At 42.7% G+C, this 22,436-nt stretch overlaps 2 protein-coding genes across 8 annotated transcripts; one reads left to right on the forward strand and one right to left on the reverse strand.

Moving 5' to 3' along the window:
- Positions 1 to 1,353: 1,353 nt before the first annotated feature.
- LOC306943698 (UAP56-interacting factor-like) lies at positions 1,354 to 11,886 on the reverse strand. Of its 3 annotated transcripts, none has more exons than XM_079530220.1 (10): positions 11,752 to 11,886; positions 10,612 to 10,686; positions 8,473 to 8,613; positions 7,748 to 7,902; positions 5,505 to 5,653; positions 4,980 to 5,052; positions 3,699 to 3,754; positions 2,779 to 2,883; positions 2,270 to 2,399; positions 1,354 to 1,989 (listed from the first exon to the last, which is right to left on the reverse strand). In XM_079530220.1, the coding sequence occupies exons 2-10, from the start codon at positions 10,682 to 10,684 to the stop codon at positions 1,888 to 1,890; spliced, it is 984 nt and encodes a 327-aa protein (XP_079386346.1). In that variant the 5' UTR covers positions 10,685 to 10,686; positions 11,752 to 11,886; the 3' UTR covers positions 1,354 to 1,887. The 3 variants fall into 3 exon arrangements, 2 of the variants coding, with proteins under 2 accessions (XP_079386346.1, XP_079386347.1); XM_079530221.1 differs by lacking the exon at positions 11,752 to 11,886 and adding an exon at positions 10,841 to 10,942; XR_013792453.1 differs by lacking the exon at positions 11,752 to 11,886 and having other exon boundaries at positions 2,084 to 2,399; positions 10,612 to 10,830.
- Positions 10,981 to 22,120, forward strand: cpdp (CPD photolyase). Of its 5 annotated transcripts, none has more exons than XR_013792452.1 (11): positions 10,984 to 11,206; positions 11,760 to 12,025; positions 12,132 to 12,280; positions 13,089 to 13,271; positions 14,106 to 14,264; positions 15,949 to 16,153; positions 16,944 to 17,096; positions 17,985 to 18,106; positions 19,621 to 19,780; positions 20,086 to 20,288; positions 21,612 to 21,739. XR_013792452.1 is itself a non-coding variant. In XM_079530217.1 (11 exons), exons 1-10 carry the CDS (start codon positions 11,142 to 11,144, stop codon positions 20,232 to 20,234), a joined length of 1,611 nt encoding a protein of 536 aa, XP_079386343.1. In that variant the 5' UTR covers positions 10,984 to 11,141; the 3' UTR covers positions 20,235 to 20,272; positions 21,612 to 21,736. The 5 variants fall into 5 exon arrangements, 4 of the variants coding, with proteins under 4 accessions (XP_079386344.1, XP_079386343.1, XP_079386342.1 ...); XM_079530217.1 differs by having other exon boundaries at positions 20,086 to 20,272; positions 21,612 to 21,736; XM_079530218.1 differs by lacking the exon at positions 20,086 to 20,288 and having other exon boundaries at positions 10,981 to 11,206; positions 21,612 to 22,120.
- Positions 22,121 to 22,436: the final 316 nt, after the last annotated feature.

Below are 22,436 nucleotides of genomic sequence, written 5' to 3' on the forward strand. Positions count from 1 at the left end.
TTCTTTGAATATTACTGATCTACAACCTCACAACACGTGACGCGTTGTGAGCTCCGCTATTTTCACGACGACTTACTGAATTGGACTTGAGTGGTTAATGACGGTGTCAGGGTTATATCAGTGGTTCTTAAAGTGCGGTCCAGGGACCCCAAATGGACCCTGACAGGTTTGTAACTCAGAGAGCAAATGGAACCAAATTCCATTTGTGCAAGAGTGATGGGGGTCCTTGCAATTTAAAAGGTTTGAGAACCACTGTTGAAAAATAAAATGTTGTATTGCCATACCCCCCCCCCCCTCCCCCATTCTTTGTTTCAATGTATTTGGGTGGGTCCGGGGGAAAGAAAGCTGTGAAAAATCATTCAACCTTTAACCAAAGATGCAAAGCTGTGTAAATTATTTTTAAATGCACACTTGTTTATTTTGTGTTTTCTTCCTCCTTCACTTTTTTTTTACTTTACTGTTTTCAGCATGTCTCTGCATGTTCTGTAACCTTCAAAACCACTTTCTTACCTCATTTTTATTCAGCACTCTTATTGTAACATAGTCTGTGAACAATGTAAATGGGAGGGGGGGGGGGGGGTTGACAGAGCAAAGTGCAGGAGGTGGCCGAGAGTAAAACTAAAACCTAGTGTTACCCAAACACTAGCTTCAGAAAAATGAAGTGAGCCATGTTTTTTTTTTTGTTCATTCAAATGGTGTTTGAATTTCATATGCCAATAGTTTTGTTACATTGCAAATTTTAATGTATTTAAATAAACGCAATATTCAGATTCCAACCATTTTGTTGCTTGTTTTCGCATGAATTTGACACCCCGAGAGTTGTTTTGAGCTCTCCTATAAGTCTGAACTGCAGTATTGCTCACATGGGAAATATACTGCAAGTAAATGTACTGTTAAGTGGGAATGCATTTTAGTGCAGACTACAGACCCCCTGCTCCATGTACCCAATATTGCTTTTGGCCCTGAATTATAGGGCAAAATTATGGGCAAAATCAAATATGACAAAATACTTATCGATAGTGGTATTGTGAATTTGTGATGTTTAAATCATGGAAATAGATCTGCAAGCTCACAACATGAGACGGGAGATCATTAAGATTTAGAAATTATAAAATAGGTCTTAAGTGATTAAAACCAGGAAAAGCACAACACTTTTTTCCAATATTCCAAATCCAAAATGATCTAGTCTCATATGGAGGATATTGCCCAGCCCTACTGAAATGTGACTGTTGACATTTTAAAGGTAGTTTAGTTCATTTCACCACTAGATGGTGTCATTCGTTTATAAATGGAAACCTTTGAGCCACCCAGAGGATTAGTTGCTCATCCTGCAATGCAGACTTGTAATGTAGACGCAAAAAAAAGCAAAAGCGATTTGTGTTCTATTTCTTTATTTGAACAAACAATACAAAACAATTTACAAAATGTTTTAGGGGTGGGGTAGATGGGTGCCACTACAACAGCTCAATGGCAGCGTTCTTTATGGTGTGGAAAAACTTCATCACCCAAGCAGTTATTGTATCAACAGTCCAAAGTCACGAGCAAAAAAAACAAACCTCTTTCACCCCAATATAGTTATCTCCATCACACAAGACAAATAGCTGGGAGCGTGGTATCAATATTGGTACTGTAAACCCAAAGAAAAGAACGAATTCGCCCTCCGTTAATAACCTTCACCCAGGATCTTCACGTCTTTGGGCACTTGTGCACTATTGTACTAGTCTTCTTCCCAGAGTAAAATCCCAGGCTGTCCACGCCACAGGTTAACAGTGAGACCAGTCCATTATTCCATCCATTAAAAAGCTGGGGTACACATCGGTGGTATAGGCCTGTGAGTGGGAGGAAAAATGGTTCCAAGGTATAGCGTCCGTTTTCCCCCGTCGCTAGCTAACCCACGGTAACAAATCGGCTGCCTTTGCTGCTGTGCGCCGTGGCCACGCGTCGATCTTTCAGAATGCGGAAACGCTCGTTCAGGGTCATGGCCGTTTGCTGTGGGGAGAGAGGAGAAAACGTTCAGAAGAGGCCCGTCAGCAAAATCTTAGGCATACTTTAGATTTGCTTGCAGACTTTTTTTTCCTATTACCATATAAAATATACAGCAGAAGCGAGTCAACATCCTCCTTTGAGACCATTAAGAACGCTCCGAGAAATCGATCCTCTGAGAGGATTAGGGGAGGCGAGCAGAGGCGAGCAATGCCGAGCATTTGAATTCTGATACTCATATCTAGCAAACATACTAAATCCAGCTGGCTTATCGCGCGGCTCTCACCGGTTTGCCCACGCTGTTGATGTCAAACTCGAGAGGCACTCCTTTGGGGATTTTCTTCACTTCCGTCACTTCCGCTTTGACGGGGGCAGGGACGACAGCAGGGGGGTGCAGGAACCACGAGGTGGGAGGCCTTGAGAAACAGCAAGCACATAGTTAGAGAGATTATATATATATATATATATATATATGCAGGTGCTTGCATACACCTGACGAAGCCAAACGGTGAAACGCGTAGTGCAATAAAGAAATGAAGCATAACTAAATCTTGTCCTGAGTCTCTGGAGTGTGCGGTCCCTTCCTTTTCCCTGGGGAAGTTCTCTTTGGCCTGCATCTATACCTTGCCTACCAGCACCTCCCCCACCTGGATGTGCATGTGAGAAGCTATCTGTTTATATATATATATATATATATATATATATATATATATATATATATATATATATATATATATATATATATATATATATATATATATATATATATATAATCAGTCCCTAATTCGAACTTACTCTGGCTGTGTTCTGGCTGTGGGGTTGTCAATTGAAACGGTCAGTATTCCACTGCTGTCTGTTGATGTACGTGTTGGTGTACCGGTAGATGTCTGCGTCTGCCACCTGGTGGTGAGAAGTGGAAGGTGTTTTAGGACAGACAGCTGCACAGACTGTCCCCTAATCCCTCTCCAACAAAATTGCAGTCACACATCTCACATCATAGCGTTGTCGTCGGGCAGAAACCTCCGTCCAAAGGTAGCAGATCCACGCTGGTAATGCGACGCTATGTGCAACGCAGTTTGAACTTGTAGATCTGCTACTTTTGAATGTGAATCCTGAAAAGTTTTGGATGTATGAGGTTTCCACCCGACAGGGATGACATCTAAATTGAGTGTAAAGTGGTGTTTTCTTTGGTTAAAACAAAAGTTTTTTTTTATTTTTGTTTAGTTTAAAGCTTACATTTCTAGGAATTATGCCATAGACATAGCGTGTTTGTTCAGTGACAGAGGTCTCCTGGTCTATCCAGTGCTTTGATAAAAAGAAAATACATTTTCTGGCGAGTATACCAATTTCAGCAAATCAAGAGAGGGTACCCATTTATTAGCTTCAATCTTATAGTGTTCCAGTTCCAATTTTGTCTGCTCATTTCTTTGTATCATGACTTCCAATTTCACTTGTTTATGCTATATGGGTTGTCTCTACCGATTACATAAAATTGCTATCCCAACCCGAAAATGCATTTTCTGTTTTCTTAAAGAGCTGGAGAGACGAGGAGACTCCTGTTACTTAACACTAGTCTATAGCAATGTTTACTATCAGAATTAAACCCTGAATCGATTCAATTATAGAGTTGTCAAATTTATTTGAGCGCTAAAAAACAACCCCCCCCCCCCCCCCCACCTCAAAAAAAGAGCCTCTCCGTAGCCTTGAATACTCACGGGCGAGTTCTGACTGGAGCGGCTTGTGGACTTGGCTTCTGCACCTGGGTGTGTACCTGCAGCATGATGAGAATCCACAGGGGAAGAATGAACACACAGTGACAGCAGGATTAATCCTATAAATATGTTAAGTTGCTTTGTGCCTCGTCAGATACACAAGTTTGATGAAATGCAAAATGCCTTGAAGGCGAGGTTAAGTCATGGTCAGTGAACTCTCTCACACAGGTTGCATTCAAAGCATAACATTATTGTTGCTGTCAGGCGGAAACCTTGTATGTCCAAAACCGTTACTTTTCAGGAAATGGGTGGAAAAAAAATAACCTGTGTTTCAATGGATACAATGTACCGGTAGTTATTAGTCCCGACTCCCAAGTTATTTTCAATGCTTTAATGTGGTTCAATATTTATAAAACCCACAGACACACTTAAGGAGGTCTACAACAGGGGTGCCCAAGAGGTAGATCACAAAGGCTGTCCAGGTAGACCATATGACATGCCACTAATTATATATATATATATATATATATATATATATATATATATATATATATATATATATAATATCTGTCACTTAAGGCAGGGGTTCTCAACGTTTTTGGCCGGGGACCCCCGGAAATGCTTTGGCAATGTCTCGGGACCCCCGCCCCCTCCCGACCCCCAATATAAATTGACTGCTACAATAACCTTAAACCATTTTGGGCGGGAACCCCTTTTGGTGTTTTAAGCATTGTTATAATTTAGCTATTGAAAAATAGCAGATCTACAAGCTCATAGCGCGCCACCGAGTGGCGCGCTACGAGCTTGTAGGTCTGCTATTTTTGAAAAATCGTGAAAATAATTTGGGGACCCCCTAAAATAATTTGGCGACCCCCCGAGGGGTCGCGACCCACGGGTTGAGAACCCCTGACTTAAGGTGACTGAGTGCTGCACACAAATGTCAGTAGCATTACAAAGTTATGTGTCCCCTCTGTGTGTGTTTATCTTATATGTACTGTCAGCGCCAATATTCCTCTGGTAAATTGTCAACTATTTTCAGCGATGGTATAATAATATTTTTGGTGCTCTTTTTGTGTGACACTGTAGTACGACGAATTAGGGCGTTCATTTATAAAGGAAAGAAAAAAGAAAAAGAACAAAAACATTAAAAAGTTAAAATATGGAGATACAAGGTTTCTGCCCGACAGCAAGGGCCATTATTCCATGAATTGGTATGAGGCCCCTCGAGCACCAGGATGTCACAGCCAGGCAGCATCTGGTGAAGTGAAGGCAGGCATGCAGTACCTTGAGTCCCCTGTGGAAGAGAAAGGTGGCCTGGCGGGCTTCCCTCTGAGCCTGATGGACAGGTGGTAGGGGCCTGTAACAATCAGGACATGCAGAGCGTTATAGGACTAATAATCCCAGTTTGTCTATCAAAATGCGGCGTGTGTGCAAGTGCCATATGTTGTTGATTTTTATGTGTGCAGAATTATAACCAAAGGGATCTCTCAATTTAAAAAAAAGTTAAAAGCCGTCCGAAAGACTCAGCGAGATATAGGCTTATAAAACACATAAACCCTAGTATCCATATTCTGGGGAGATGATTCTTTTTTTTTTAAATAGCCGATCCACAAGCTGGACGTTGCAATTCAACTCGCCGTGAGGTTGTAGATCGGCTGTTTTTTGGGCAAACTATTTAGTGTAGCAGGGGAAAAAAGGAGCATGCCTGATATAGAGCTGTGTGAGGGACCCCAGTCAACGAAGTGGGTTTAAGTGATTAAAGTAGAAAACATCTGCATATGCAGTTACCAGGATTATCGCACTTCTTACCGTCTCCGCAGCTGAAATGGCCTCCTGACTGATGTTGTACTCTGACTCCTCTGCAGGTCCGTCTGTCTGTAGGGCCTCCGCTGTACTTCTGGTTTTCTGTACGGAACGTTGTTGCGTTGAATGAAGGGCCTCGTCTTCGGTCCCGGTTTCTGCCGAGGACGTTTTAATTGACAACATTAGTAGGAGTCGTCGAATTTACAGATGCTTTGTGCGTGATTTACCTGCACAGTGCCCTAAGGCCCCATTTACACTGGCAGACAAATCTAGCCTGAATCTGATCTGTGCCACATCGAGATTGAAATCCAATTGGTTTAAATGAGTCAAACATGTCACATGACTCATTTAAACAAATCAGATTCCAATCTGGATGTGGCTCAGATCCGATTCAGGCTGGATTTGGCTGCCAGTGTAAATGGGGCCTTATAGAGCCGTTAAAAATGGGTCCCAACCCTAGTTGTGTTGTATTGGATAATTGCTTAGTTAGGATATTGTCGTAGAAGTGTAAGAAGAAAGACTTTCCTGCAGTTCATCAAAAGTTTTAATATAATTGGATAAAATAATAAAATGGACCCGAGTTAAACTGTACTTGATGTGTGGTTTTTCAGCCTACAGAACATATTATATATTATAATCCCTGGCACAAAAATAGCAGATCTGCAAGCTCACAGCACATCACCACGTGACACGTTGTGAGCTTGTAGATCGGCTATTTTTGGTGAAAAGGAATGCTGTGGTTTAAAAGTGGTTTAAATGGCAAGTATAAAAAATATTTTCAGTCTGTCCTAATGGAAACAAATATTCTCTCCAGTTTTCCTCATGACGCACTGTAACATAGGGGGAAAGATTTACATTTACGTACTGTTAATATGACAAATGTGTCTATCAATGTAATTCAGGGGTGCCGTGGATGAAAACGTTATTTACAGGGATTTACCTGAGACAAAAATGTTTGAGAACCACTGATCTAGAAAATACCCCATGACATGGTGCAGTCCAAGCTCATTAGCTCAGCTGAGCATAAACGCTGCCAGTTGTCTTGAGACAGAGCTGTGTGTGTAGAGCTAGGCACCACCATGTCCTGGGGGTTGGAGCTTCTGTCCTTCATGTTGGTGAAAAAATGCACATTTTGGTTGCACCCTACCTCAAGTAACCTGACTCCGCCAGATTGCGGCAGTATTGAGTTCACAAGTTCCCTCCTCAATCTGGTCTCTCTCAAGCAGAAACGATGAACCCAAACCAGTGGGGAAACAATCTGATATCTCCAAAATAATTTCGAGTTATAGTCTTGTTAGGTTGTGTTTACATGTGCGCTGTGGCACAGCTTCAAAGCGTCATCAGTCGTTCGTGTGGAAAGCCTCCTGACGCAAGGTTAATTAGTACCCTAACAGACGATTGGTTCCAAGATTAATTTTTTTTTTTCAAATGATAGACCTAAACCGGGAGGCACAGGTGAAATTGTTTCCGAGATCCGAGTGGAGCCGTCATAAAAAAAAAAGATGCAACATGACACTAATTATTGGCCCCCGTGAGGGGAAAATAGCCGGCAAACAAGCTCACAACATTAAAGTTTAAGTAATGAGCTTGTCGGCTGTAATGATCCCTAACAATTGATGACATATGCATGCATGCTTTTTTGTTAAAAACAATCAATCAATCTAAATGTGAATATTAATTGATTTGAAAGTCAATATTCTGCATTGAAGATTAGACATCTGCAATAGGAGTTTATTTCATGTCCCTGTGTTTTAACCCATTCTGGGTGGGAACCCCTTTTGGTGTTTTAAACATGTTATAATTTAGCTATTGAAAAATAGCAGATCAACAAGCTCATAGCGCGCCACCGAGTGGCGCGCTACGAGCTTGTAGGTCTGCTATTTTTGAAAAATCGTGAAAATATTTATTTCAGAAAACTGGAGGATTTAGAAGATTTTTTGTAAATCTTGAGGTCAGGCCTAAATGGGTTAATTTGTAATCTAAAAAGTAATCTAAAAACGTAAAAAGTATCAGTGTTTATGACATTTTGTTTATTCATATTTGGACTACTAGCCTTTCGGTGGATGTATGTAAAATTAAGCCCATCATAAATTGCTAAAGTAAATACGATGTTTAACTCATGGTGTTTGTTTGGAACATAATTTGTAGCGGTAGATCTCTGCTTACACATTGGAATAATGCTGCTCATGGGCTTGAAAAGGTTGGTTAGCCTTACCCCTGCTTTAGAGCATTCTGATGTACTGTAGTACCTGATATACAGCTACTTTGTTGAGTGGGCTGATGCCTTTCTGGAGCGCAGCGGTTCTCCTGGCTGCCAGTCCTGTGATGACCCCCTGCCCACGTCTTCTGCCCACCGGAGGAGGACCTCTTCTGGCTCGTAGACCTAACCTCGTTACCACTCCACCTGGAAAACACCAGCTTAAGCTTTAGTCTTGTTCCGACCGCAAACAAGACGAAGAGGTGGCTTGAAACGGGTCAGAGGAGGAGAGCCCATCATTGATTGCAGAGTACTACACATAATCGAACTCCTACATTATGGGAGCGACAGAATTAACAAAGGTACATATTACATGTTATGTAAATCTTAACAGAAGATAAAAATCACACCCGTGTGAACCGAGTGTTGCAAATCCCCCCCCCCCCCCCTCTCTGTCTCTCTCTCTCTCTCATTAGCAGGCAACATGCAGCACTATCTCTCTCTCTCCGTTTCTGGCACAACAGCGCCACTTTTGGTACTCATTGGTACTGGTCACACACATAGTCACACACAAACACACATAGTTGAACACGGACATTGCTAGTTGAACACGGACATTGCTGTTCGTTGGAGTGGTTGCACCACTCAAAAACCAAAGAATAGCCAGGTGAGGTACGACAACAGAAGACACAAGCAGATGTCCAGGTTATGAAAGGATGATGCTACGCTTCTGTATTGTATATTCTACGTGTAACCAATTATATTCATTAAAAATACCTCTTTGAACTGGTCCTCCAGACCTTGGTGTGAAACCCTTTCCCTGGGCAAAACGTCCCTTCTTCATAACCGGCCGTCGGTTCCCGGCGGGCTGTCTCCCCTTTGACTGTTGCTCTCTTCTGTTCAAACGAATGATGTCATCTGATGAAGTAGAGCACAACATTGAGAACAAACAAGGGTGATAGAATGCTTCGGAAAGATCTATTATTTACTATGGCTAGTAAAGGAATAGACCACCCACTTCAGTCATTGTATGTATCTATACATCTCCATGCAAGTGGAACATGGATAAAGTTACAGTTCGTTTGACCAATGTAGCTTAAACGGAAAAATGACACAATGGTGCCAACTGCCAAGAGAACAACCTGGCTATCAATGTCGACAACACAAAAGAGACGATCATAGACTACAGGAAGCCAGCAGAACCCGAGTCTGCATAGAAGGCGCTGCAGTAGAGACTCAGTGAGTTCAACTGAGAAACTAAACCGGGGATTACACACACTGAACGGGTGGTGAAAAAGGCACAATGACTCCACTTTCTCAGGCGACCGAAGGCATGAACCACAAAGTTCTGCGGTCCTTCTCCAGAGGCACTACTGAGAGCGTCGTGACTAGCTGCTTCACTGCTTGCTTGGTATAGGAACTGTACTGACTGACCTCAATCATAAGGCAGTACCATGGGTCATGCGGACAGTGGAATGCATCAACGGATGCAACCTTCCCTCCATCCATGACCTATATGATGAAAGCTGTCAGCAAAGCTAACAGAATCATTAAAGATCGCACCCACCCCAGCCATGAACAGATTCAGATTTTGTCTCATGTGGGAAATGGCTCCAATGCAGTGGCAGTACACAAGCTTCTTCGCCAGGATAGTCAGAAACCAAAACGACCTAACCAGATAAGCTTAAGAAATGCTAATGCCTACCCACCAGCCCCACTCTCTAAATGATCAATGGTCACCAACAGCTTCGCTATTCACTAAGCATTATGCAAAAGGCCAAGCTTTCGACATCTATCTACTGTCATGAGGACGAGTAACGGTAGTACTAACTAGGTTGTTCATTCACCTATGGTGATGTCAAACTGTGAATATTCAAATACTCATAATGGTCAATACAAAACATTATGATGCATACATTGACATTCAGAAGAAGGTAGGATGTCCGCACACCGTCTGTTATGCTCCCAATACGTTTATTTAAGGATGACACTAGACAGTGTGCGGACATCCTACCTTCTTCTCTACGTATATATTTTTGTTCAGCACCTGTCAACACTTTTTCTGAGATGTGCACGCTTCCCTTTTGGATTTTATCACATACATTGACATTCCTATACATTTTATGCACAATCTGCAGCTATTTGATGACCTTTATTGGACAAGAAAAAGATAAGACAGAAGAACTCTGTCACATGCTTTTTATACATATTTATCTTTCTTTTGTCATTTAATATGTTTTACTCTTACTTTCACTGTTAGTCCTCATGTTAAATGTGACTGCAATTTGTGGGAAGCTTGTGCGATTGTGGGAATATACCTGTTGTACACAACTGAAGTTGAGTATGTTGCAACAGCAGCAATATATTAGTAGTAGTATTATATTAAGCACTTGAACCCCACCATCCATATTCTGGGGGAAACATTAGCCCAAAATAACAGATCTACGAGCTCACACACAGCACAAGCTATTTTTGGCAAATACATTAAGATGTAGAGTAGACTGTAGAGGGGAAACGTCCAAGTACAGCTGCAACCCAGGACAGGTCAGTTACTACAACTGTAGGGTTTAATTGGATAACGACTAGGTAGTAGCAGTAGTAGTATCCATTAGTGGTAGCAGGCCTACTATAGTAGTTTTAGTAAAGTTAGTAGTAACTTAAGGTAGCAGCAGCAACAGTATTGGAATTTGTAGTGACGTAGTAGTAGTATTTAGGTTGAGACATATTTATACATGGTTGCATGCAGTGAATAACAGATCTACAAGCTCACCACTCGTCACGATTGTGACGCGTGGTAAGCTTGTAGATCTTCTATTTACTCAGCAGGACACCAGCACGCATTATAAGTATATAAAGGAGGAGTTAGTAGTAGCATGTTCTGGTTGCTGGTCCGTCTCTAGGCCTTCTAGTTCTTACCTAAAGACATGTCGACCTTATCCGGAACCACTGGCGTCCTCCTCTGGCCGGCTGGGAATCCCTTTTTACTCATACCTTAAAATAAAAACATCAACTAATAAAACACAAATAAAGAAGGGGTATGTAGATGTGCTGGTATAAGCTAGTGTACACTGAACTAGCAGCACACAGACACACACACACAGCCTCTTTAATGTTCTGTTAGCAATAGCAATAGCACTGAACCAACCCTCCCCCTCATTCACACAGGACGTAAACAACGTAGTGAGTCGTGCGCCGCTCAGCGCGATGCATTCTGGGAAGTGGAGTTCGAAAGGACCAAAACAACAACGTTACTTAACGCTCACGTGTATGCGTAACATGATGCTTGTTTCAGTTGCTTGTGTAACGCTCAGTCAGTGCCTGCCGACAAGACATACAAGGGATATCACACACTAGCCCTGAAACATCATGTGAACCATGGTATCAGATCTAATAATTAGAGAATCAAGCTTATAACCATTCGGTAGCTTTGCTTTCCTTTCTTGTTCATGCGGTCCCTTCTGGCTTCTACATTAATACCATTCATTGCACGTTATTTATTGCATTGCAGAAGGTAAGTAACGCATGTAGGCATGCCGCTGCGTTTTGTTTCCGTGTTATTTATGTGTACATGTGTAATGTTTTCTCAGTAGGCTTTGCACCCAGAATCTGCTGGGTTGGTGTTAGCCCTAGAATGACTGTACACATTCATAAAATATGTATCACAGCCATTATGGGCTTTATTGTGTGTGTGCGTGCGTGTGTGTGTGTGTGTGTGTGTGTGTGTGTGCGTGCGTGTGTGTGTGTGTGTGTGTGGGCACATCTTGAAACTTGTGACAGAGTAGCCCCATAATGTGCCCTCTCCCTACAGAATGAGCGTAGTGCTGAGGGAACATACTGAGGCTAGTGATAGAGACGTCTGAGAAGCAGAGACCTTGGTTACCCTCTTATACGGTGGACCCTTTTGTAAACAAGTGTAATGCTTTATGGTGTCCACTCACAGTTAACAGTTTTTGTATTGAGTTGTGCTTGAAATGTATTGTAATTCTGCAAACTATTAATAAATACTTCAATTAATCAATCAATCAAACCACCACTCTGCCCTGTGCCTTGACCAACCTGTTCAGCAGTCAAACCATCATGTCAGGAAAACGCAAGGCAGCAACGGCGACGAAAGCTCCCTGTGGCAAGAAGCAGAAGTTTCCTCCTATGACCCAGGGGAAGAGAGAGAAACCAGAGGGCTGGCTGCAGGAGCAAGTGGCAGAGGACAGGACAGCGAAAAATGAAATGAAGTTCAACAAAAAGCGTATTCGTTTCATATCGGAAACCCAAGAGATTAAGCAGGGTTCTGAGGGTGTTCTGTACTGGATGTCAAGAGACCACAGAGTTCAAGGTAATCGCAGCTTTACTACAGATCAGGTGCTGACATTTGTGGTACATTATAAATTATTTAGCAAAGTTCTGGCTAACTCTCTCTGCATTATTTTGTGCCGTCGTAGATAACTGGGCATTGATCCATGCCCAGAGGCTTGCCGTGGCAGAGAAACTACCTCTGCACATAGCCGTCTGCCTGGTTGTCCCAAAGTCAGAGCTGTCCACCGCACGGCACTACACCTTCTTGCTGAAGGGGCTGGAGGAAGTTGCCAAGGTAGGTAGAGATGTTTTGAGGGGTTTTAGTCGCCCTGACCACCACTGTAGGGGCCTATGTGGGTTCACTTACTGTCAGGGGTTCTATAGATTCTGTGCATGACTGTACTGTAGTTCCCTTTTCCAGAAGGTGGCATTTTGTGCTCCGGGTCAGATAGCTTCATAGCTTAATTTAACTGGCACAGCAGCCGATTTGAAACCAGGGACTAGCAGGATGGATAGATAGATAGATAGATAGATAGATAGATAGTTAGATAGAATGTAATCAGACCATTTGCAAGCGGCCACACATCACTTCCACCTAGCCAGCGAGGACAGCATAGCAAAAAAATCAAAATATAAAAAAATCTTGCGAACCACTGGTCTATAGAGTGTCGCAGTCCCGCCCCCTCGAGAGATCCGGAAAAGAAATCCCCGTTAATTTTCCTCATAGACTTTTCAGAAAGTATTTACGGTATTTAAAGACGTTTACGCCGCAGTCAAAGCCAACTAAAACAAACAAAGAATTAGAAAGTAGAAAAATACGTCAGGTTACAATACTTTTTTTGTTGTTTTTCTTTTTTGTAATTTTTTGTTTGGTTCAAAATATTGTGTTTGTTGTCATGATTTGTCACGACTTTAGTTGGCTTCGTACGACGCTTAAAAGGTCTTTAAATAAATACTTTTTGAAATGTCTATGGGGAAAATGCATTGGGATTCATTTCTTGGGCCTGGTGTCGTCATGAAAGGGGGCGGGACTGCGACGCTCTATTGGCGTTTAACTTCATGTCTTCCAATTCTAATCATTCCATGTCATTCCAATCTCACAGGACTGCGAAACCCTAAACATCCAGTTCCATCTCCTCCATGGTTCCCCAGGTGAGGTGCTGCTGGGGTTTGTGTGTGACCGTGGACTGGGCGCTGTGGTCACGGACTTCTGCCCTCTCAGGGAGCGCCTGCAGTGGCTGGAGGATGTCAAGAAAGCCCTTCCCAATGACATCCCACTTATACAGGTAAACACATTCCCAACGACATCCCACTTATACAGGTAAAACATGGTTATTATATAGTTGACTAAAACTAATGAAATAATAAACTGGAATTGAATAGATAACAAACTGAAACTGTATCATTAAATGTTTCTATAAATTTAGTATAAAAGGACCCCGATGGAATAAAAAAAAACCTTTTTGAATCTCTCCCTGATACATACCCCATATTAACAGTTCTACTGCGAAACACGCGTTGCCCGCTATTTAATCAAATATTCTACACTGCCGAGATTGTTTTATTACCTTTAGAGCATACGCTGAAGTATTTGGGCTTTTGATCCGTGAAAATCCGGCGAAGAATGGTCCGTCAGCATGTTATGATCATCCACACCAGCGGCCATTACAATGCGGTACAGGATCCGCCTCTATGAGGCATTGTAGTCCAAACAAACCCCCCCGTCCATTTACATTGAGCTCAATTTCCCAGAAGCCCTAGCAGCCCAGATGATGACTTGATTTCCGGTTTCGTCATCATAACGCCTCGTCATCAGGTCCCGGATAAATCCGCTGTTTCTTTTTAATTATTTTAAAACAGCGAATTAAACGCATTAAACAAATAGCGGGAATGTCGTATTACGCGCGGTGGAACCCTCGATTAAACAATTAGCGGCCGTCAAACTGTTATAAAAATAAAATCGAACTTATTAAATCTAAAACTAAGCCTTTTCACAAAATAATAATGGAACTAGCAGAGCTGTTTTAAAAACTACAACTGAACTAAAAAAAAGGAAAAAAAGAAAATAAATTCAATCTAATCAGATGTTTTGTTTTTTGTTTTTTTTCTACCATTCACAGGTCGACACCCACAATATAGTGCCATGCTGGGTGGCATCCAATAAGCTGGAATACGCTGCCAGAACCATCAGAGGAAAGATCACCAAGCTTCTGCCTGAGTTCCTGACCGACTTCCCTCTGGTGGACCAACACCCCTACACAGCCACCAGGACTGCCAAGGTTAGTGCAGCGCCACCACTCAGAAATTAGTAGTTTAGTAGTTCATCAAGCCATTAAAGCGGGACGCATACTCCCGCTTTAGGTGATAACTTAACCACCGCAACCATCGCAGTGGTTTTACCCCCAGATTGCTGTCCTCCTGGGAGCACTGCATACAATAAGAATATCGTTGTTGTTGGGCAGAAACCTTGTATCTCCATATTTCAACTTTCTATGTTTTTTTTTCGTGAATTAATTCATACTTCCACAAGAGTGTCACACAAAAATTGTGAAAATAGCAGATCTACAAGCTCACAATGTGTCGCAACGCACAGCACTGGGAGCTTGTAGATCTTTGAAATGGTTTTAAAATTAAATAATTTAAAAAAATAACAGTTTTCCACCCAACAGCAGTGATATTTGTATGCATCACTACGGTATACACATACGGTATATGCATTTTTTCCCAGCTTGGAAGTGGTTAAGTTGCACGATACACATACAAAACAGAGCCCCCCTTGGAATAGCCATTTACAGCCATTTATAGTGCTGTCCACTGCTCACACAAATTAAGCCTTTGCAGTAGCCATTAATCAGTGCGGTCTCAAGCTGCTATGTGGGATGTATTGCACGAGGAACCTAAAACAACACAACCACTAGAAATAATGTTCCCATTTATTGCTGCCTCAGGCTTGTCAGCTCGTACTGTGCTGAGCTCTCACCGGCCTGGTGCTGCTGAAGGTAAAAAGAAAAAAAAATCTGTTCTTTCTTTTCAGAGAGCCACGCAGTGTCTATCTTCAGGGTTGAAAAAATAATTACATGACATGGAGATGCTTCCATTTACTCCCCTGGAGTGCAGTGATTTTATCGTAACTGACGTGCTCATCCCATTGGCCATTTACACCACGGCTAACTTGCAGAGTGTCCATAGTTACAGCAAATGTTAACGAAGTGGCCGTAGCTGAGTGGGTAGGAAGGTGGTCTGCTAATGAGAAGGTGTTTAAGGGTCCCATGAGCAAGGGGCTCCTTGGGTGCCTGCCGTATTAATGGCACTTCTCTACCCACTCCTCCTAATTGTTTAGGCTAGGTAAATGCCGAGGGGAATGTGGAAAGGGAGGAGTAGGGCGGAGGCACCATGTCCTCCCGGTGCGTGGAGGCTCCTCCCTTGCAGGTGAGCCAGTAAGGTACTGGCACTGGCAACACAGAACGTGTGGGGAGGTTCTAATTGCCATAAAGAAGACTACATTTTATGAATAAATACCTAAAAATAATTAGCTAATCATAATATACGACTGCAGGGCCCAAACCGGCCTAGCGGTCCAGGCACCTAGGCTGGTAATCCGGCCTGACAGCGTGTGACGGGTTCGACTCCCGAACCCGACGACCTTTGCTGCGTGTCACCCCACGCCCCGCCCCCCCCCCCCCCTCCCCCCCCCCCCATCTCTCTCCCCATTTCCTGTCAATCGATCAATAAAGGCAGAAAAAGAATCCATTACGACGGCATCAAGGCCCGCCGAAATACATTTTAGTCGACTAAATCAACTGTAGATTTCGTCGACTAAAATCCTATGACATCCTATAACACTAAAACATTCCAGGTGACTAAAATGTGACTAAAACCAACTGAAAACTATTCAAGACACTATGACTAAAACTAAAATAAAAATGTGCTGTTAAAATCAACACTGCTCACACACCACTCCAGCCAACGGACTGGGCCCAGACCCTGGCCTCGGCCTCGCTGCAGTTTGATGGAGCGGTGGGGGAGGTGGCGTGGGCCACGGCAGGCAGCGCGGCGGGCATGGCCACGCTGGAGTCTTTCATCGACGTGCGCCTCAAGTACTTCGCCACCCACCGCAATGATCCCAACTCTGAAGCCCTCAGCCAGCTCTCCCCGTGGCTACGCTTTGGTAAGTATGGTGCTGGGAGAGGGGGGGAGAGGAGGGGAGGGGAGGGGGGGGAGGAAGGGAAGGGAGGGGGGGGGGGGGGGGGGAGGGAAGGGAGGGGAGGGGGGGAGAGGCGGGTAGTGTATGTTATGTGAGCTGGGTTCTTAAACAGGAGACATCTCTAGGCCGCAGTAGTTCTCAATCTTTTTCAAGTCAAGGACCCCCAAATATATGTATTATTTGGCCGCGGACCCCCGTCTGAAAATGCTTTGTGCCAGGGACCCCCCAGAAGATTTTTTTTAAATGATTCAAAATGTTCAGATATTTTTCAAAGATTTTCATGAATAGCAGACGTGCAAGCTTGCAACGTGGCACGAAGTGACGCGCTGTGAGCTTGTAGATCTGCTGTTTTTGAATAGCCAACATATAAATGTATAAAGTGGTTAAAATGATTGTGATGCTAAATTGCTGGGGGGCCCTGGACCCCCTTTTAACGGCTTCCTAAACGACACACTGTAGCACTGATCTCTGTTTAGATCTATTTTGGGCATTTTCAATATACCATCGTCTCCTCCGTCGACCCTATTGAAATCCAGACCGCTAAAACAGTCACATTTTATAACAAACTAGCTCATCGCAATATTTTGCAGCATATTATTCCAATTGATATTATTCCATATATTCCAAAAATGGAATAAGTGTTTTGTTTAGACTCTTTTCTGTAAGAGTCATGGACAGTCTGTCCTCATCACGTACTTCCAAGGTCCTTCTTCCTTGCTCTCAATTTGTCCCCTGCCCACCCTCATCCCTGCAGGACACTTGTCAGCCCAGCGTGTGGCGCTGCAGGTGCAGCGCTGTGGGAAGAACGCCAGCCAGTCCGTCTCCTCCTTCATCGAGGAGCTGGTGGTGCGCAGGGAGCTGACCGACAACTTCTGCTTCTACAACGACAAATATGACAGCGTTGAAGGTCAGCTCAGATGTGTCGATTCTACAAGATGTCTTCTAAATCCTAACAGTTGCTCAAACTCTTTCATGTCAAGGTCTCCCAAAATCATGTGTATTTGGCTCCGACCCCATCTCAAAATATTTTGTGCCATAGATCACCAGAAGTTTGGAGGTAAAAATGTTCTAAAAAATAGCTGACGCAATGTGTGACACAGTGTAAATAGCACACAAAAGCTAGCCACTGCGTAGATATTGGTCTAGAACTTCGGTGTGGAAGATTTATTTCCAAGGGGCGATTACAAACAGATTCCAGCGTCACAGCAAAACAGTCTCACTTGAATAGTGGAGTGTCAGACCAATCTCCCCAGGTTCTTTTTCCTGTGGCAGATTCGTCTGGTTTCCAGGCTACATAAAAGCAGGAGTCTCCAAAAGTAGTTTAAAGTGAAATTCCTGTTTAAATCCTATGTACTTTTTTGTCCCCCCCCCAAAAAAAAAAGCCATGCCAAAAAAGCCAATGTACAAACTCAAAACGTGTTTGTGTTGTAATGTCTGGCTGCATTGTTAGCTTGTAGATCTGCTATTTTTACGGAATCTTCACCCCCAGAATAGAGACACTGGGGTTTATGTGTTATAGCTAATATGTAAAGGTGTCTTTTATTCCAAAACATATTGAAATTTTGGATATTCACTGCCGTCTGATGAACATTGCATATTCTTCCTGTAATTCTTCATTTAAATTCCTTTTTTTAAACGGTGTTAAGTATTTTCCCCACGACATCCCTTGGGTGAGGATTTAGACTAAGCCATTTGTTTTGTTCTCGTTTGGGGGATATACGAGTGATGCTTTTGCATGTGAGGACGAATTTGTTTTGTTTTTGTATTTTAAATCCTGTTTCCATGGGGTAAACAGGTGCTAATGAGTGGGCACAGAAGACCTTGAAAGATCATAGCAAAGACTCAAGGCAGTATGTCTACAACCGTGAGCAGCTGGAGAAAGCCAAGACCCACGACAAGCTCTGGAACGCAGCCCAGGTACAGTATTTCTCCAAACCAAAATCCAAATCACTTCCTATAGTATCCCTGTTATTATGAACAGTCTGGGTGTTTTTTTTCTTCTTGTACAAATTAGAGTTAACCACATTAAAGCTGCACTATGTTTATAATTTTCCTCTTTTAGGGTGCAGTCATTCAGAACTTTTCTACCACTGCTTTTCAATGGGAACCAAGAGTTGTTTTTGCGGAAATCCTCGAATGGCATCAAACCGCTCCGTTAACATTGAAAAGCATTTGATTCTGCCCGCATAGGCAGAATCAAAGCTCGGTGTGACTGCACCCGTACCCCGGGTTTTGAACCCGTGCTGACATTACCATTGAGCTAATAGGGGATAAATTGATGAGGTGAGACATGACATGATCTAAATGTCTACATACGACCACTCCAATTATATATGTTATATGTTGTATTAACAACATACTCTGTCTATTATAGAGCACCGATGTCTGACATCAATATTGGTAGAGGGCGCAAATCCACGGGTTCATGTACTTTTTATTTGCATTGTAATCCCCATAGGGGGATTTTAAATCGACTCATATAAGAACCATGTTTGAAAAATAAACAAATCATCCAGGCCGCTTCACTCATATGGATATCAACTGACTGAGAGAAAACGCTATTGTTACTGCTGGTGAATTAGTTACATTTTCGCTAGAAACAGACTGCATGAGTGATTGACTGTCGCAAACGATACAGAGACACCTCCCTGACAATAACGCCGAGACAGCTTGTTTATTTTTGGACCACAATGCTTATAGTAGACGATATTAAGATCACCCCATGTTATTCTCCATAGAGAAATTACTTCCGTGAACCAGGGGAAACCAGGGGACGAGCGACTGACGTCAGGACTTCGCCGCTCTATACAGATTGGACAAAATTACGTTTTAGTCATAACAAAAAAGTTAACATAGTGCCGCTTTAAGCAAGCATCCCTATGTTGGGAAAAAAATTAAAACCAAAAGAATCTAAATTGTTCAATAACAAAAGATGAAAAAATAAATAGAAATACTAGATCTACACGTCGCAATGCAACATGTTGTGAGCTTGTAGATCTGCTGTGTTAGATACTACTAGCCCTTACCCGTTGTGAAATACTTGCCGCCTTGTGGCCGCGGGGGGTACTGCGCCCTGTGGTCGCAGGGGGTACTGCGCCCTGGGTGCGTTTTCGCATTTTTAATTCACTAATAAATTAATTATTAATTTATAATTTGTTAAATTGGAAAAAGGGTTAAGACCTCCATATTATTATGGTCAATGCCTGTGTGAAAAGTGGGAGTGATTGGTGCAGGCAGTGAGGAGCTACGGCAGTCACAGTGACAGACACACATTCAGACAGACATTGTCAAAATTATAGTATGATGATGATGATTATAGTATGATATGTAGGGCTCAAGTTGTTACAGTAATTTTGGCGTTTGCAGTATGCCGTTTAGACGATATTAATATTATCATGTTTTCTTTTGGCTCTGTATTGTTTCACCATTAGTACCAGATGGTCACTGAAGGGAAGATGCATGGTTTCCTGCGGATGTACTGGGCCAAGAAGATTCTAGAGTGGACCTCCTCACCAGAGGAGGCGCTCTCCAACGCCCTCTATCTCAATGACCGCTATTCGCTGGATGGACAGGACCCAAACGGTTTTGTCGGTAAGTTTGAGGTTAAAATGTTCTCAGAGATTGTGGATTAGTTGTCTGGCTACGTGAGACAATTCCCAACTCATTCCCCTGCTCCAGTTTGGACATAGAGAGAGATCTTTGGGAAGGTCCGCTACAATGTAGCAGATCTTACCAAAGACCTCTCTCTATCCACCTGGTACAAAACCTTGGTCCGTTTCTGATGGGGGTCTGTGGCCAAATACATATCGGTTTGGGGGAGCCACTGTACTATAACGTTCTTTTTCGAAGAAGTTCCTCAAACACATGTCCTTCCAAACTCACGTCCCCTGCTCCAGGTTGCATGTGGTCTATCTGTGGAATTCATGACCAGGGCTGGGCAGAGAGAACCGTCTTTGGAAAGATCCGCTACATGAATTACAACGGCTGCCTCCGCAAGTTTGACGTGGCCTGCTTTGAGAGGAAGTACTGCCCCAAAGACCTTTGAGTCTTGGTGATGAAGAAAACACCCTGAGAGTTTTTAACGTAACGTTTACATACTGTATGTAATGTAACCTACCTCAAGAAGAACCTTTCCTACAAACTTCAGTTTTTGTTTGGGCATGTTGTTGGGCAGAAACCACATGAATGTCCACATTCTAACTTGTTGTGTTTTTTAATGCCCTACTTGAAACTTGATCATGCTACGGCATTGCACAAAAGTATAAAAAATTCTAGATCCACAAGCTTGAAACATTTTGAGCTTGTTGATCTGCTACTATTTCTATTTTTGGATTTGAATCCTTAGTTTAATGTAACAGTTTTGGACATATGACTTTCCACTTTCCACCTGACAGATGATATATAACCTACCTCAAGAAGTTTAGATTAGAAGAACGTTTCTACAGACTTCGTTGTTTTTGTTCTGATAGTTTCCAACTGTAACGTTAATATAACCGAATCTCAAGAAGATTAGATTTTTTTCTGCAGACTTCATATTTTTTTTGTTCCGCTAGTTTGCATCTGAAACATTCTTTATATAATTATGGTTCATGGAGTGGGGCTGGTGTGTTGGTTGCCCAGCCCTATTTATCATCATATTCATTCGCAAATTACGCTTTTTTCTCTTTTTTTTTACTATAACATTCTTTCCAGAAGAAGTTCCTCAAATGCTTGTCCTTCCGCACTTCCCAGAACTTCCCACAATTTCAAAAGCTTCCGTCATACAGTCTGGAGCATGGAAGCTCTGAATATTATCAGAGGATAAAGTGAATATGAAGCCTCCTCCCCGCTTCCATTTCGTCACGTAAATGTGTTTTCATATAAATGAAACTAATCGTAGCACATACAACTTGCTGCTTATCAGAAATGGAAATACTCGTATAGCATTCAGAGCAGGGACAAATTAGCCATTGGGCCAGTGGGGCCGTGGCCCAGGGGCCCTTGGCTCTCAGGGGCCCTTCGGGGAAATTAGACTGTGAGGTACTAGGTTTGACACCCTGAAAAGGGCTCCTGGGGCCCTTCATTGGCTGTTGATTTTGTTCAATTTAGGTTAAAAAGATGATAAAAACACGAAAATTAATCCGTCCCTGATTCAGAGATTGTGGATTAGTTGTCTGGTTACGTGAGACTATTCCCAACTCATTCCCCTGCTCCAGGTTGGACATAGAGAGAGTCTTTGGGAAGGTCCGCTACAATGTAGCAGATCTTACCAAAGACCTCTCTCTGTCTACCTGGGGGCACCTGGTACAAAACCTGGGTCCGTTTCTGATGGGGGTCTGTGGCCAAATACATATCGGTTTGGGGGAGCCACTGTACTATAACATTATTTCCCGAAGAAGTTCCTCAAACGCATGTCCTTCCAAACTCACGTCCCCTGCTCCAGGTTGCATGTGGTCTATCTGTGGAATTCATGACCGGGCCTGGGGAGAGAGAACCGTCTTGGGAAAGATCCGCTACATGAATTACAACGGCTGCCTCCGCAAGTTTGACGTGGCCGGCTTTGAGAGGAAGTACTGCCCCAAAGACCTTTGAGTCTTGGTGATGAAGAAAACACCCTGGAGTTTGTATTGTAACGTTTACATACTGTATGTAATGTAACCTACCTCAAGAAGAACCTTTCCTACAAACTTCATTGTTTTTGTTTGGCTAGTTTGCAACTTTAACATATATATAACATATTTTGTTCTGATAGTTTCTAACTTTTTTTTTTCTTTTTTTTTTTCTTCTTTTTTTTTAGATATTTTTTTTGCGGCTTACGCCTTTTATTGGTTTTTTTGAAGGGACAGACAGTAGGCTGACAGGAAACGGGAGAGAGATGGGGGAAGACATGCAGTAAAGGCCGTGTCGGGCTCGGGAGTCGAACCCGCGGCACACTGCGACTGGACCACCAGTCGGGTGCCCAGACGGTTACGCCACCGCCTGGGCCGATAGTTTCTAACTTTAACGTTAATATAACCTAATCTTAAGAAGATTAGATTTTTTTCTGCAGACTTCATAGTTTTTTTGTTCCGCTAGTTTGCATCTAAAACAATCTTTATATAAAATGGTTCATGGCTGGTGTGTTGGTCCAGTTGATAGAAATGCCTTTTCTGTTCTTTATTTTATTACTGTATATTGTTTTGTTATAACCTTTTTTTTAACACAGCACAATATATTATGTATCTCATCTCATGTCATACTATGTTGTTTTTGAAGTTTTCTGCTGTAA

This window comes from Electrona antarctica (genome assembly GCF_951216825.1).
Source record: "Electrona antarctica genome assembly, chromosome: 19".
In the NCBI taxonomy this organism is placed as follows: Eukaryota; Metazoa; Chordata; class Actinopteri; order Myctophiformes; family Myctophidae; genus Electrona; species Electrona antarctica.